At 28.2% G+C, this 17,351-nt stretch overlaps 1 protein-coding gene across 1 annotated transcript; it reads right to left on the minus strand.

Annotated features, from left to right (window-relative positions):
• Positions 1-2,634: 2,634 nt before the first annotated feature.
• On the minus strand, positions 2,635-5,032 carry LOC113859804 (polygalacturonase-like). The gene is made up of 4 exons (XM_027492488.1): positions 4,571-5,032; positions 3,619-3,908; positions 3,268-3,496; positions 2,635-2,853 (listed from the first exon to the last, which is right to left on the minus strand). The coding sequence occupies exons 1-4, from the start codon at positions 5,030-5,032 to the stop codon at positions 2,635-2,637; spliced, it is 1,200 nt and encodes a 399-aa protein (XP_027348289.1).
• Positions 5,033-17,351: the final 12,319 nt, after the last annotated feature.

Here is a 17,351-nt window from a genome sequence, read left to right on the forward strand (position 1 = left end):
TTGTTTTTTCCTTACTCTACAAATAACATTTCGACTTTGATCCCCTTTTTACACATTAGCTTCTTCATCAATTGAATACTAAGAATGCATTCTTTAGTAGTGATCGATTCTAAATAAACTTAGCAACTATCCGAGTCTGTTGCTCAAAGTCTAATAGTGTGTAGTTATCTATCATGTTTATGAATCACTGTTTGGTCTTAATTGTCTCCTCAAGCTTAGTTTAGGTTGTTTGGCATTATAATACCATATTTAGGTTATCTATTCATTGAGCGAATGTTGAGTAAATTTACTATTATTCGCAGGTACCAATGAATATTTGACAATATTTGAATCAAGTTGCATTGCATATTACCTCTATTCTTGTCAAATACGTTCAGCTAAATTTCCACTTCACCAAAAAATAAGATCCATATGAAGACATTATAAGTAATTTTTGTTAATTTAAATCGTTCATTGATAAAATTAATTTGGACTAAGTCTTCTTAAATGATAACATTGATAAAATGAGAAAGTGGAACTTCTTTTATCATTAATTTTGAGTTAATTATGGTTATAAAATAATTAAATTAAAATTAACAATTACAAAATCTTACTTTTAACTTTTCATGGCTCCAAAATTCAGCAATCGACCGAAGCCCGACACAGATTCGACTATTCGAGTACTCAACACTAATACAAGTAATGTCTGGATTAACACCACTAAGAGCACGAAACAATGGTGAAGAACTTTGATTGGCATATGTTGAAGTGTATTCTCTTGTAGGTTACGGGTGAGTTATTGGATGCAAAAATCTGGAATTTTGCGTACGGTATACATTGAAAAATGGCTCTTCATTACAGGTCACAAAAGTTTTCAAAGTCACTTTTTAATCCTTTGAATAATGTTCATAAAAATATTAAGTAAATTTAATAATTTAATTGTGACGTCCTATAGTAATCAGTCCTTTGTATTATGTTTGAGAACAGTGTTGTTAATTCAATTATTTTAAAGTGTTTATCATTTTATTTTATTTTCTCTTAAAAATGTTATTGAATTATTTTAGTTATAAAAATTTAAATTTCATTTAAATACATCACCTTTCTACTTTCTTTTTTACTTTATCACATATTGAATTATCAACATTGCTATTTATAAACTTTTTATATATTTTTTATCAGAACTTTTTAAATATTTTCGTTAATTCTTAATGTAAGACTTTCTATAAATTTTTAGAAGTATTTATTATTATTATTATTATTGCTTATATTTTTATTCTTCATTATTAAATATTTAAAACTCATTAACAATTAATATAATAATACATAAAATTTAACTTTAATTAAAATAAAGTTAGAATGTTGTGATTAATTAATGTTTTAAAAATAGTACATTAATCACTGTTTAAATTCACCCTGCAAAGTAAAATTATAGCAAATGCGTGATATATAGAGTTTATTATGGAAAAAGCGTTAGGGTTTGATTTCTCCAAACTTGTACTCAAGTCTCAATTAAACATGTTCCTTAGAGGCATGACCCCATGCCAGTAGCTTCTTTGCTTGCTTCTTAACCAAATAATTATACCATAGTTTTTTCTTTTTAGTTCAATCTAAAACCGTTGGAAGTCTCTTAACTTCTCAAACCTTTTTCTCTCCCAAGTTCTTGTACCGAACCCGTGACAAAAATAGAAATGTCAAAATGAAAGCACAACATAATTAGAACCACATTAATTAGTACGAGAATTGAGCTGTATTCTTGATTGTAGTATATAGCCCATCTATTGTGCAGCTGCATTGCGTTCAACTAAATTAAAAATACATCTTTCTGCTTTCAATAACTTCGATCCATTCACAAGTTTGTGCAATTAAATTATAATATTGTTTTACTCAATTTTTCACACTGAGAGGGAGAGGGAGAGAGAGAGAGAGAGAGAGAGAGAAGGAGGTAATTGGTGGTTTTGATTTTGAGAAAGGGAAATAAAGGTATTATGAAAATTGTTTAATGAACACACAATACCAGATGCATCCATTCATCCATTTTCATTATTCTTTGACTTTGTAAAATATCCAATAAAATTCGACCACATTTTCTCCGTAACAGATGCGCACAAAATCTTTTGCACTAATAGAAATGCTATTTGAGAAACTAGAGAGAAACTCATGTAAATGAACATGTGCCATGTGGTGGTAATAGATAATAAACACTACACCTAAAAGTAATATCATAGAAATTAGACGTAAGAGATGAACTACTGAAGTAGACGGGTCTGGGTACCACGTGATGATAGTAATATCAAAAAAGAAAAAGTAACACAAAAATCCAATATAATAATACATATAACCTTCATTTTCTTTAGGATGTCTTAACAGAAGAATTGGTAATTGAAAATTGGACTTTATGTGGTTCATATCATTTGCAAGACCAGGCTCCACTATTGCCCAATGGGCCATAAACGCCGCAGGATCAAGCAATGAACCACAAACTAACTCTGACAAAAGTAAAATCTCAATCTACAATATATATATTTGACACCCCCCAAAAAAAGAAAAACTATAACATAGCAATACACTGCATGCCTACCTATCTTGTACTGTGACTGGAGGGGCAAAGACAGTGATTCCATTTAGAATCATTGGTTAATATATATATATTTTGGTCTAAAAGCATTTCTGAGCTTGAACTGAACCCAGAGCTGATCCATCAGCATGGATGCACGAAGCTTGCGCAGGTTCGTTCTTGTAAGTGAGCTTCACATCCTTCATCTTTATACCGCTGCATGGATACTTGGAACTGCAATCGAATTTCACAGCAACCTCGGTCGCCGATGATCCATGAATGTCTTGGTATGTCACATCACTGATTTTGACTCCGGAGGCCTGTTAGTTAATTTCGCCAAGCAAAAATCAAACAGAAGAAACAACATAAGCTCTTTAAAATCTTTTTATCAAAATATGTTATTTTTTAAATTGAAAAAGGTATTAATTATTGTTTTATTGATTTATTTAAATCTTAAATAAGTTCTATATTCTGGCTTTTAATAAATTTAATTTTGTAAAAAAAAATCATAATAGCTTTTATAATTAATAAATTTTTAAAAGTAAATGATATTTGTTTTGGTCAGCAAAAAATAAATGACTTTTGTTGGTCAAGAAAAATAAATGATATGAAACGGAAGAAAAATTACGCACTGTTTTAGGCCCATTAAAGCCCATGAAAAACTTTTGCCAACAAATTAGCCTTGATTGGTGAGCAAAAACAAAAAATTGAGCCTTGACTTGATTGAAACTAACCTGACCCGGGCAGCCCTCGTTACGCGGGCAGTAGTTTTGGTCAATTATAACGGGGTTTTCGACGTTGTCCATGACTATGTCTTGAAAAAGGACATTCCTCACAAATCCGCTGCTGGGTCTCCCCCAAGTCTTTATTCTAACTCCGTTTTGAGTCCCAGAGAGGGTAACCGTTTTAACTGTCACATTTTCTACACCGGGTTCTTCTGATTGCTTTCCCAAGCTTCCAATGCTGAAAATTTCAATAAATATTCACAATTATTATCAATATAAAAATGACCAAAAGTATATCAACACCTATAATATTCACTTATTTCATGGAATAACATTCTTAATTTCATATAAATAAACAACCTGATTCCATGGCCTGGTCCGCATACAATGTTTTCAATCCACAAGTTACTAGTGCCAGGGCCAATTGAGATGCAATCATCGCCGGTTCGAATTTTGGAGTTGAGAATGGTGACATCAGAGGACCTTTGGACATGGATGCCGTCGGTGTTGGGGCTGTCACCGGAGGCCTTTACCGTCACGCCTTGCACTTTCACATTCTGGCATCCGTTGAACACTATGTGGAACATTTGACTGTTGAGTGAGGTCAACCCACCAATGATGATGTTATTGGAGTTGGTGAATCCCAGTGTCTGAACACAGTAGAAACACAACGATCGTCACTTCAAACTCTCCTTTGTTTCATAAAGTTTACTAATAATTGCTACATATTTTAATATACAAAAGAGCAAAGAGCATTAAAAATGGTTACATAATTATTCAATTATATTATCTTAATGTTCATTACATGCTACATCCTTTACTATGTATGTCACTATTCAATTCCTTAAAAAATGACAACTATAATTAAAAGTTTAATTTTAAACATTTAAAACTATAATTTTTTTGATATAGTATTTTTAACATAATTAATACTATTTTAATAAAACTTCAGAAAAATTGTTGTCAAAGAATAACATTTATCTTTAAGAAAATAACCAAAATTTCAGTGGGAGACAAATTATATATCATGGAAGTCCAGGTCCCACAGCAGCAATGTTTTAAGAAAAGTAATCTAATAACTTATTATGATTGGTATATTATAACTAATTACAAAGTCTCCGCTAGATAATTTGCTTCAACTACTAGCGACCACACCGCTGAGCAGTTACAAACCATTCCATAATCTTGCCAACTAAATAAACTCTCACTAATGATCATCTGGATTAACTCCAACTTTGAAATTAAAAATATTAAAAGCAAAGAATAATTGCGTCAACGATAATAATGAGCAATAATGCATGACGAAACGTACCGTGGCGCCGCTTGGGCAATCACCTTTGTCTGAGTTCTTGCAATTCCACAAGGCAGTGCCTTGGCCATCAAGAACCCCACCTCGAATTGAGACACCATTAACATCTTCGAAGTGCAACCATTTTCCGGAGTTTCCGATGACCCCATAATCAGAAGGGGCCACCAAAGTGCCATCAATGGTTATAGAAATAGCCTTGTTGGAACATTGCCCACTAAAGGTTGCACTTTTAAGTAAAAACTTTCCTTGTGGCACGTAAATTGTGGCGGGTTTGGATGAATCACAAGCTTTGGCCCATGCTTTCAGAAATGCTTTGGTGGAGTCTGTTTTACCATCCGACTTCGCCCCAAAATTGACCACATTGTAAGTAGAGGCTGCCATGGCCATGGATGAACTCAACCAACAGCATAAGATCACACGAATGAGAAAGAAATGAGGACTAGTTCTTGGTGTTGGGTTTGCCATTTTCTGAATTTGGTGAAATATGATTGTGCGAGAGAGAGATGTATATGAAGTTGGAAGATATATGAAGTGGTACAGGTAGTGGTGAAGAAGGTGGTGTGGTGGGAATTGGAATGGTCTGTGAAGGTACTTATAGCTAAGGATTTGGGTGATGTGCACTGTGCAGGTTGGTACTTTGTCTCATGTCTTGTCAATTATGTTATGCTAATATATTTTTTTTGTTATTTTACGTATTAAAATAAATAAATAACTGAACGCATAAAAGAAATGAACTGAAAGGAAAGTAAAAGTCGTGCCGAATTTTGAGTTAGATATGAGGGCCTGTCTTTGCGGCAGTTACCTTTGCGTGCCCTTCCTTTATTGCTTGATTATCTATTCCCTTCCCTTTAATTGGTTTTGGATAATATTTTGCTATTATTGTTTTTATTTATGAAAAGTGTTATTTAATTTTTTTTTAGTTCCTTCATTTTACATGCCACGATAGACGTATATAGATGGCAAAGAGTAATTCGGAATATACGTTATATATAATGTGGATGTACATATTAATAAATAATCGGGTGAAATACAGTGTACAATATGTTATAGAATGAAGACTTTAGACTGCCAAAAATTTACAGTTCACTTTTAATAAAATGTCAACATTGAATATTTTGCTTCGTCATTTACTTATGCGTTAACAAACATAAGTTTGATTTATTCATAATTAGTTAATTAAATAAATTCGTATTAAACTTATAAAATGAAATGATAAATATAAATGCAAAGTTTTTTCCTTATATTTGTAATATATTAAAATTAAGTGTATTAAATTTATAATTAGATTTTGCACAGTGACTAAGTTCTTCGTATATTAAACCTTTAATATCATTGCTTTTAATTTTTTATTTAGCATGTACATAGATTTAAATCAAGGATTGCATCGAAGGTCTAAACAAAAGATTTTATTAATAGCTTAGATAGTAGTAGAAGTAGATAGAAGAATTTATCTTTATTTGTGTGTGGGGGGAAGTGGGGAAGGTTCGATTCTATTATATAATTACTATTGAGGAGAAAGCCAACAAATCAGTGGGGGGAGAAGACAATAGAAAAAAAATGAGCATAGGACATATCATGCTAGATTGTAATACTGGTATATGATAATCAGATGGCCTGCACCATATAGGTATACAAGATCTAAAAATCTTTGTTTGAATTTAAAAATAGTTACATTATGATGGAACTAATGTTTTTTGTTTAAGATTTTTTTATATGCAAAATTTGAATCTAAGACCTTACTTAAAATAAACTAAGCATGCATTACTTAAACTATTAAAAAGTAATTACAACTTTAGTAGAAATTGGAGTAAACTTTTAATACTTTTGTAATGCTTATTTTTCAGAGGTTATATTTTTTTATGAAATGATTTAAATATATTAACAATGTAAATATTTTTTATATTACCATTTAAGTATAAAATTTAATATAAGCAAGAATTATTGACTTTTATACACTAGTGTATTAAATTATTTATTATTTCATTTTTTATTTTGAAAATAATTATTTAAACAAAAATACTATATAATTTTGTATGCCTTGCTTTAAAATGGAAGAAATACATGGTAGACAAGAACTAACAAATATTCTGAAAAACCGTACGATATAGTGGTGAATAATAAATACGTGGAGAACAAAAAGTAGTACATAGGTCGCATGAAAGGGGAGAAATTCAAAAGAATATTTATTTTTCTTGAAAAGTTCAAAAGAAAATATTTAGAAACATAAATTAAGTATTTGGTTAGGACAAAAGAAAGAGGTCCACAAAAACGTGACATGGCATTCGTTTTTCGTAGGTTGCGGTCCTGCGTACATAACGTCTACATAAAAACCCTAAATCACGCCACCATTTGGTACTCGTTTTACGGAGTTGATATAGCGTATATACTCGTATGTAACCTCTTCTTTCTAAGATTCTGTTTGGTGCACTCACTCCACACACCATTCTCCAATCACTATTCTTTAAGTTATTCGTTGCATATAACTGTAGATAACAAACAGCGCCGACCTTTCCTTAAGGCGAGCGCAACCTTTACTTCTTCTTCTTCAGGTTTGAAAATATATTTTGACTTTTTAATTATATTTTTCAAATATAATAATTATTATTATTATTCGACAAATGATTAATGTTATTTTGTCTTTGATTATTTTATCGTTTTACCATTTTTATTGGGTAAAAATTTAACACTATTATTTAAAATTAGAAAATATTCCGTTCAATTTTTTTTATAAAAAATAAAATAGAGCATTTTTTTGTCTTTATTATAAAAAAAAATGATAAATTTAAGATACATTAATTGTTAAAATTTTTTATATTCTATTTTTATTAATATTATTAAATATATAAATTACTAACTAAGTATTCTTAGAATATAATTTATATTTATAAAAAATATAACTGACTTACTTATTTTTTTTTTCCTAGTAATTTAGTCTTATATTTATTATTAAATAAAATGAATTATGATAATTGAATAAATCATATTTAAAGATTTGGGACGAGGAAGAATGAGTAGTTTTTGGATTCGGCGATGACTAAGGGAGCAAGCATGTTTTTGGTTGAGAAATGGGGAGCGATTACTCGCTATGATATGATTCAATCACGTTATCCAAGGAATAACTTACGGTACAAGATCAACCACCACTTTATATTCACGCTATCCGTCGTAGATAGAGGGACATTTTTATTATAAAAACACTGGACCAATCTCTTTTTTAAAATTGGATTTCACAGATAAATTTAAAAAAAAAATAGCTTTATTTATTCTTAAGATTAATTTAAGAAAGGAGAATTATTTAAGTTTTGTAAAAGATTATTTAACTTATGTTTTTAATTAATATGAAATATTTTAACATAATTTTTTCACACTTAAATATATAGTGTTTAAAGTTTATGTATGAATATACATTTATGAGTTACTCAACATTATAATTGAATTAGTTTTATATGAAAAAGTTTAGATAAATTTTTATTTTCAAAAACTAATTTAAATATAATTACTATTTTTCATGTGTTTCTTATCCTTGATAGGAACAGATGAGTGTGTGGTCCAATATTTTGTATATTTTGTTTGGAGGATAACGACTTTTAAACATTTAATAAATAGATGTGAAATAGATGAAAAATGAAAAAATAAAATGATGAATAATATAATAAAAAAGGACAATAATTTTAATTTTTTATTTCTTATTTATATTTTCTAAAATTTGTACTTGAAAATGCAATAGATGTTTTTTAATTTAACATAAGTTTCAAATGATATTATTTTATTCTTAAACAATGTTATAATGCAAATGCACTGACATTATTCAAAATAACTTATATAGCACAGGTAACGGTAATGTTTTTAATATAATTAAATGCATCTAATTAAATACTTAGCTTTAATCATATTTGCTTCCACTAAAAAAAAAAAACTATATACCATGAGAAAGTGAAAATTTATTTATCATAATTTAGCATTAATTAAGTTTACAAATTTAAATTGATGGTTGATAGACTCTCACTTTCTCACTTTACACATGTTTGTTCTTAATTAGTTAAAAGAGAAAATAATTATTGATTCTAAAGAAATTATAAATCATCGACCCAAATGTCATACCTAATTCAACTATTAATCTTAAATTAAATAATATATTACTAAATTATTATGCTAAATTAACATATTCATTATTAAAAATTAAAAAGAAAATACTTTTTAAGATATACCTAAAGAAATAAGAATCGTAAAATATGTAAAGGCTAAATAAAGAAATAAATATCAATATACACAATTATAAATTAACGCATTATATTGCAAAACATTCAAAATATTATATGTGATTGATGATGTAATAGGAAAAAATAATAATTCTTTCACACCTCCATTTTGAAATGTCAATTGGGCACAAGAAGAAATATATAGTAAAAAAGAAAAAGAAGAAGAAAATATAATAAATGATGTGAAAAAGTTTATGTAGAATTTTATCTCCTGAAAAAAAAAAAACAATTAGGGCAATTGTTTACTGACAATAACTGAAAAAATTAACAATTTGACTAAAAGCTATTGGTTTTTCATTGAGTTAAAATTTCTAAATTGACAATAACTGAAAAAATTAACAATTTGACTAAAAGCTATTGGTTCTTCATTGAGTTAAAATTTCTATTTTAAATTTTATTGTTAACTTGCTTTTGCGATAAAGATTTATAAATATAAATCATTTTACTTTAAATTTAATTTTAATCAATATCAAATTTTTAAATATAGAATCACTAAAACTGAAGTTTGTGAATGCTCAATCACAGGGTGTATGTCAAAAAATAGTTTTTCCCTACTCAGGATCATGTGTTACAGTGATCTTTTAATGCAGTTTTAGAATAAAAATTGTATATTTTGTGTTTGATATATAAAAGTGTTTCCATAGTAGTGAAATGTAATTTATTTTGACAAAGTAATGATACAAAAGCTGTTAGGATTGTGCTGCTAATTAATGAGGGGGTTAAATAATTTACATAAGGTTATAGCTAGTAGGTTTGAATTGACCTTATTACTATTATTGTAACCCCACTCCCCTCCCAGAAAAAGAACAAAAACATAATACATAATTCTAAAGTTTATTGTCTTTTTCAACATTCAAGAATATGAAGTTAGTTAACGATTTGATTGATGTTTATAAAATGGTGCAATGCGCTTAAGGTTCTTGTAAATGCAAACAGAAGAAACAACTCGCGCTAGCAGACATTTTGATGTGATTCACATGTTCTGTTGGGAGATGAACTTAGGTTTATAAGCCACAAAATATGCTCCAAATTAAATTCATGTGTACGAATGTCTTGGTGTACTTCTTGCACGCTAAGCAGAACCTTGTTTCAAGGTTCCTTGTTTAAGGCAACTATGGTTTGTGGAGCCATGTGATTTTCGTTGACCACCATGCAATTGTAGCCGTCGTCTATATTTTATAGGTTTAGGCAAATTATCTTCAAAAGTTCAAATGCATCAATGTTTTGCCCTATTGATGAGTCGCCATCCAAGTTCATTTATATCATGCCTTTCATTTCTTCTCAGCTAATTCAAGTAACCACTCAATTTATTTAATTGTGACTTTCACTATTTTGATTTTGGATAGTTAATGATAAATAGTATGAAGAGTGACTCTATTAATTGTGAAAGTTGATTTTTACGATTTACATATTTATCACAAAGAAGGAAAATGATTTTAATAGATGAAAGTAAATTTAGGGGGGGGGGGATTGTTTAATTTGTTGAAAAGGGTAGGAAAATAAATTTTTTATTATACCCTTACAATAGATAAATATAATTATCAAAGTTATAATTAAGGATAATTTAGGTAGCACAATCTACATACTTTAATTATTTTTCTTTTCTTCCAAATTTTCTCAATAAATGATAGAGATATCTTTTTATTTTGCAGAAAAATAATAATTTTGACCTCGTGATTTTTGTTCTCTCCCTATTTTTAAAACAAATAATGTATTATTAAAATTTTAAAAATTTGACATCCATATACTTATGTTATTTTTTTATTTCAGTCTTCACACAATAAGAAAAACTATATTTTGATCACTATATGAAAAAACAAAACCTAGAAATCGAGCCTTTTCATTTGTTATATCAATGATTTGATCTCTACATTTAACATTACTTTTATTTAATATTTATAAATAAAAAAAATCGGCAATTTGATCCTACATCCAACACACTATTTTTAGTTTTAAATTTTGATGAAAAGAACATGTGAGATACTTATAATCTCAAAAAATGATAGAATCAATTTGTAAATATTTTTCTAATGGAAGGATTGAAATATAATTTTTATATATAAAAACTAAAATGAAAAACAATATTAAAAAATAAAATTTGATGTAAGCCAAGATAATTTTATAAAACTCTTTTCATAGTCAAACACTATCGAAGTTTTAATGAAAACTAACTGTTACTATAACCTTATGATGTATGATTATGCATAATCTCGTTGGTCAAACTGTCCATTTATCACTTTTCATGCCAACTATTTCGTAGGAAACAGCATTTCTGTTTATCTTTCCAATTATCTCTTTGTTGCCTTTTCCTAGGTTTTTGAGTTGAAGAAACCTGTCACGGTCTAATCAACGTTAACTACAAAAATGAGATTTGTGTTACAGAATCAAAACAGAAGTCATTTTCATTTTGTTACTCACAAAGATGCATGTCCCACGTGTTTTAATTCACACGCACACCTTTCTTTTGGGAAGCACTTCTGAACAAGTATATAAGATCATCACTGTTCAAGGTAGGAGCCGAAATATGGGTTAGGTTCGTTGCCGAAAGAATGTATTACTTTAGGTTAAAGAGAGATCCAGAATAGTAAGTCGTCAATTGCTTGCTGTTAAGCATGCTTGAATATTGATTCTGGAAAGGTTATTAAGCATTAGAAACTGTTCAATGTTCAATTGAAACTGGCCTTGTTGGTGGTGCCTTCTCTTAAATCCTAAATTGACCATATATACTATTTATAATGCTTACCACGTGGGGATTTCTTCTTACCATAACCTATGCCAGATGCATGAACTATGTGAAGTTGCTTTATTCCATCGTCAGAATATGCCACAAGTTTCACCCAGATTGATATAACTTGCCCATCAAGTTAATCCGCAAGAATCAAAGTCAAAAATCAAAATCCTTTTTAGTTGAGCCAAACAGTTACTTACTTTTTCAAATTTAGTTTTGGATATTTTTATAGTTCCTCTAATATTAAGAGTTTTTTTTATTTGATATATTTTTTCAAAGTTATAATTTGTTTTTGGAAATTTTCTTCTTCTTCCGTGTAATCTTTATATAATTAATTTTGCATGCGTTTTATTCTTCAAGTGTAATTTGCATACTTTTAGTTCTATTAGGAAAGTTTTTTCTTTATTATTGTTTTGTTTTTAAAAATTATAAAAATACTATATAATCAAATAAAATTATGAGACAAGAAAAAATTGAGGGATACATTATAACTTTTATAATAAATAAAATATAAAAATCATAAAATTTAGGGAGATTAACTGTGTCACTTTTTTTTTTCAATACAATAATTTGAAGAAAATGAGATGAGATTATTCAACTTTTAATTTTAGATTTGAAAAAAGTCTACTTTACCATTTGTATTTTTGGTCGTGTACAATTTAAATTTTGTATTTTTAAATTATACAATGTGATATCTTATACCTATTAAATTGTAAAGAAACTTTTCTATTAGTTAGATATTTAATTTGAGTTAACTCCTTATATGTTTTTCATGTATATAATTTATTAGACAAAAAAATACTTTCATTTTAAAAAGAGAAAAATGTGTTTTTTTTCATATGTTTTTAATCTTGTATAATTTAGATCTGGTTTTTAAACTGTACAATGTGACCCTTATACTCACCAAATCGTACAATTAAAGAAGGTTTTTCATATGATTCTCACAGCATATAATGTTGAATAAAAATAAACTTATTTTAAATTTAATTTTTAATTCCTAATATCTCAAACTAGTTCTTTTTATTTTAGTAACAAGAAAAAGATTGATGATGAAAATGAGACAAGTTGACAAACATTCATTTATTATTCTATTAAAGCCAACAAACAACCATGCAATCAAAGGTTCCAATAACTCCATAGGAGTAGAAAGGTATGGGATCTCTTCTAGCTAGTTCAAACCCAATCCTCCACTCATTCAATGCATAACCAACTCTGTCTCAATAAACTTAATGGTTAATTTCTTTTATCTAACAATAGTTAATAGTGAGATTAAATATCTTAATAAGAAAAAAATTTATCTGTACAATTTAAAAAATGAAGATCTAAATTATACAAGATCAAAAGTATATGAAAATAAAGGATTTTTCTTCTTTTTAAAATTAGAGTATTTTTGTCCGACTAATTATCCATGTGAAAAGCACACAAAAAGTAAATAATTAGATTGGATGTCGCAGTATTAGAAGAGTTTGTTCACATAGTTTAAATTGCATATAACAACAAATATAAGAGGAGTAAAATGAACTTTTTTCTTTAAATTATACCAAAAATGACCAAAAAAAAAACATAATTACACCTTTAGAGTTTTTTTTTTAATATATTTTTCTATTTTTAAAATAAAAAAAATTGTTAATGTAAATTTTAAAAATAATAAATTTTTCAGTCTTTAAAACTAAAAAACAGAATTACTACTAATGTGTTTTTGCTTTTATTTTCTATTTTCTTCTTAAAATTAATGAAAGTTCAACTAAAAATAATTTTTAAAATTAAATTACCCAATAAATTTTATTTTTATTTTTTCCTAAAAATATTTTTATAAAATTATTTTAAAATGTAATTTTTAAAAACTAAATCAAATAAGCTCTGGTCTCTAGTTTTCAATATTGATAATTTTAATTTTTTAATTTATTTTTTAATTTTTTAATTATTTTAAATAAGTCCATCACCTAAAAATTTATTCCAATGACCAACAAAAGTGTATAAAAATTAAATAGATTAATGATAAAAAAATATAAAAGAAACTAAAAAAAAATGATCTTTACAAGGTAAACATTTTATATAAATTATTTATATTAGTTTATACAAATCAATGACACATCATACATATAGTATACTTATATTCTTATGAAGATGATAAGAAATGTCACTTGATACTATATAAAAATGTCATCTAACGATAGAAAATACAAAAAAAGAGTCTTGTATAAGAATTAAAAGACCATTTAAATCTAGTAGATAATGCGTTGGATAATATTTTGTCAAATAGATGATAAAATTGAAAATAGATTTATAAATTTTTTATCTAGAAAGACTAAAGTACAAAAAATATTTTGTATATAGATTAAAAAATAATTTAAACCTAAAATAAATTTACCAATATACTAAAGATGTAGAAAGAAAATGTTAAAAAAAAAAAACACAGATAAGACTAGTTTAGCCACTTATAGACTACATCAAAGTATTTATTTATCTACATGTGTCTATTTATACTTAAAAAAATTAATTTTTAGAGTTGATTTTAAATAACTAAAAATAATAGTTTTTTATTAAAAAATATTTATTACATTGAAAATATAAAATTATGATAAATATTCATTTTTCTAATGAAATTTACAATTTTAATTATTTAAATAATTTTTCTTATGTATGTTGAAAGCACACAGTAAGAACGTATAAACAAAAATTTTAATTGAAAATCATAGAATCTCATGTATTAATAACATGGACTAACTAGATATGGGTTTTATAATGTCAACATTGAAAAAGGAATATTTCATTAGCTTTTCTAATTTCTTTTGTAATTTACGGGTTTGCCCCTTCTACTGAACTAATAAATTTCTTTTTCCTTTTAAAAAACTATATATATAAAAATTAGACACTGGTCTCTATTTCAAACTCCCTTAAATATTGTGTTAGATAAGGCATCTTTAGTTAGATAACATGAAGGAACGTGATAATATTTTCATGGAATTCAATGATTCCTGCAAGTACATAATTTTCATTGTGAAGATTAAACATGGGAATGTGAAAATAAAATTTTTTTCCCTTAAAAAATTGCAGCATTCTATAAACATTGGAATGCAATTCATTTGCAATGTAAGACCAAAAATTAGTTAAAGTTTGCAATTTCACGTGACAATCCAATTAGAGTTTTATCTCATAGTTGCTGATTCTTCATTAACTTTGCCTAATATAAAAAGATTATTGTTATTATTATTTATGCTAAACAAAATATGATTTTTTAGGCCTTTTATGTCAAATATTTCATACTAAAGAGTCAAAAATGGAAAAACAGCGATGAGACAAGTAAGAAACCAATGGTTCATGAAACTGAAACTTCTTTTTTCTTAAAAATAAAATAAAATATTTCAAGTAAGGTAACTGGTTCATAAAAAATGTATAATATTTATGTTCATATGTTAACCAATTTCGCTTTGCAGTTTAAGATCAGACTGGAAAGTCCACTAACAAAACAGGCCATGTTCAAATAAATCTAGCTTCTTCTAAATGAAAACAAAATAGATTCTTCATCTGACCTATAACAACACAAAAATTTGCATCTAAAACAATCTTCACATGCAACTTTGTTTCTTCAGCCTATTGCAAAAGTATATGTAAAAGGGAAAAACTTGTTAACTACACAGTCACTACAATTGCAAAATTAAAGGTTTCAACGTAATTTTTTATACAGCATTACAACTCGATCCGAATCGTCCAAATTGAGCTGTTTCAGTTTTTAGTTCTTCTGTAAAATGCCATCCCATATAAGATTCTCATATCTTTGTTCTCATTAAACACTAAAACACAAGTTAAACATGACATACACATTACAAAGGAAAAAAAAAAGGATAAAGGAGTTTTCCAGTCCCTCTAAATATCATACTATGCCAAATGGAAGTCACATCTAATAAATTCTGACTAAAATGTATGCTAAAAGACTGGCATTTCATTCTATCCAAGTAAGTAGTCCTTAATCAGTAAATAAAGCACGCTTACATCGGCACTCCTTTAGACTAAAACCTAGTAAAATAATATTAACAAAAAATTGTATGGTATCAAGACACACCTTATGCTCCTAAAAAAATTACTTAAAAAACCTACTCAAGAACTGCAAAGAAAAACAGAACGCACATTTAGTTAGAATTATAAGGCCTTGTGTGCAGTTATATTAAAAGCATATCAAATATCACCAATAAATATATATATTTATAATATAAATAAAAAGGGTAGGAAATAAAGATCAAGTGGAAAACCATAATATAATAAAGCAAAAGGTTTTTTTTTCCTGGTCAAAGGAGCAGATATTATTAATCAGAAATCAAGAAAATACATATGCTAACACAAAGGGAGATCACAAAAGAAGTCGCTTTCTCAATCCAAATGCAGTCAAGGTAAACAAAAGCTGATTCAGCTACTTAATCAACTAAAGAATCAAAATTTCTTCTAAAGCGCATTTAATTAGAGAAATGAGGATGAGAGATTGAATATCTACAATCTTCAACTATTCTGAAAATATGAGGCAGGGCTTTCTGTCTTGGACCATGCTTGAGCAAGGAGTAAGCAATTCGTCTTAGAAACCAAGTATAGAAAACCGGGATGTTTGGCCAGTTAAAGGGCCCATCTAAAGCATAAAGCTTCAGCAATGTGAACCTGTGGCGCGCTGTCCCCTTTCTTACATAATGAAGCAAACAATTGATTAGATATTTCGTATATACAACCAGCCATGTTAAGCAAAGTCAATCAGTGTTTCGTAAACATTCCTTGTGTTAAGGATGAAAAATCATAATCCTTTCTGGTCTGTGTAGTGGTTGATGATACCAGAGCTAGCTACTGAGGCTTATTCACTTCTGTTGTCATCATAACTTTAACTAGAGCAATTACACTAAATGACAAATCAGTTAACTGCAGAAAATGAGCATAAATAAAGAGAATAGAAAAAATAATCCACCAAAACATTATGCCTAACTTAAAATTCTGCTCACCAAATCGAACCTAGCCTGTTTCAACAACCCCTTTAACAGAACACACAATAGAAGCAGCTCAAAGATCTTATCAAGCAGCCAGAAGGTTAATTGAATGTTCACTATTTCCAACAAAATCCTGGTATGGTACTTAAAAATTAACATAGGACTGTTTCTGGAATCTGAAGAGGATAAATAACTGTCATATGTTACATGAATAGTGGAACAGCAAAGAAGGGTATAGCTACCCTCTCAACTTCAGGGTACTAGAGAAATCACCAAACTGAATCTAGCTTCAATGAAAAGGACAAATTTCATGGATGATATTGACAATAGTGACAAAAATCAAGAATACAAGATTTTTCTATAGATCATTTGCATGACGGCTCCATAGTATGTTGTTGATACAAAGTAGTTACAAACCCACAATGGCAACAGTGTACAAGCAAAAAATATAGAACAGAAGTTATGATGCTCTGATACTAGCGTCGCAAAAAAATATCCTTGCCGTCCGCTACTTAAAATGCATAATACCTTGGCAGTGCAGATAAATTTCAAAGCCTCTTTTGCTAGTAGATGGGTAGTGTTTTTGGAGTTCCAATCAGTTAAACAATTATCAGAACAACAATCTTCTCCAGCCATATATGAAAATGTTCATCACCAGGTCCAAAAGCTGTTGAAACCCTTTAAGCAAACCAGAATTGTGCACTTGAAAAAGAAATACTTTTGTTTAATGTGTCTTAGAGTCAGGAATTTAGCGTACATGAACTAAGTTAAGGTTTCCTTTCAAAGCATAATAAAGGTGGTAAAGTCTATAACACAATACAATATCAAACACA

Source organism: Abrus precatorius, unplaced genomic scaffold (assembly GCF_003935025.1).
Source record: "Abrus precatorius isolate BTA unplaced genomic scaffold, Abrus_2018 Scaffold2, whole genome shotgun sequence".
NCBI classification, from domain to species: Eukaryota; Viridiplantae; Streptophyta; class Magnoliopsida; order Fabales; family Fabaceae; genus Abrus; species Abrus precatorius.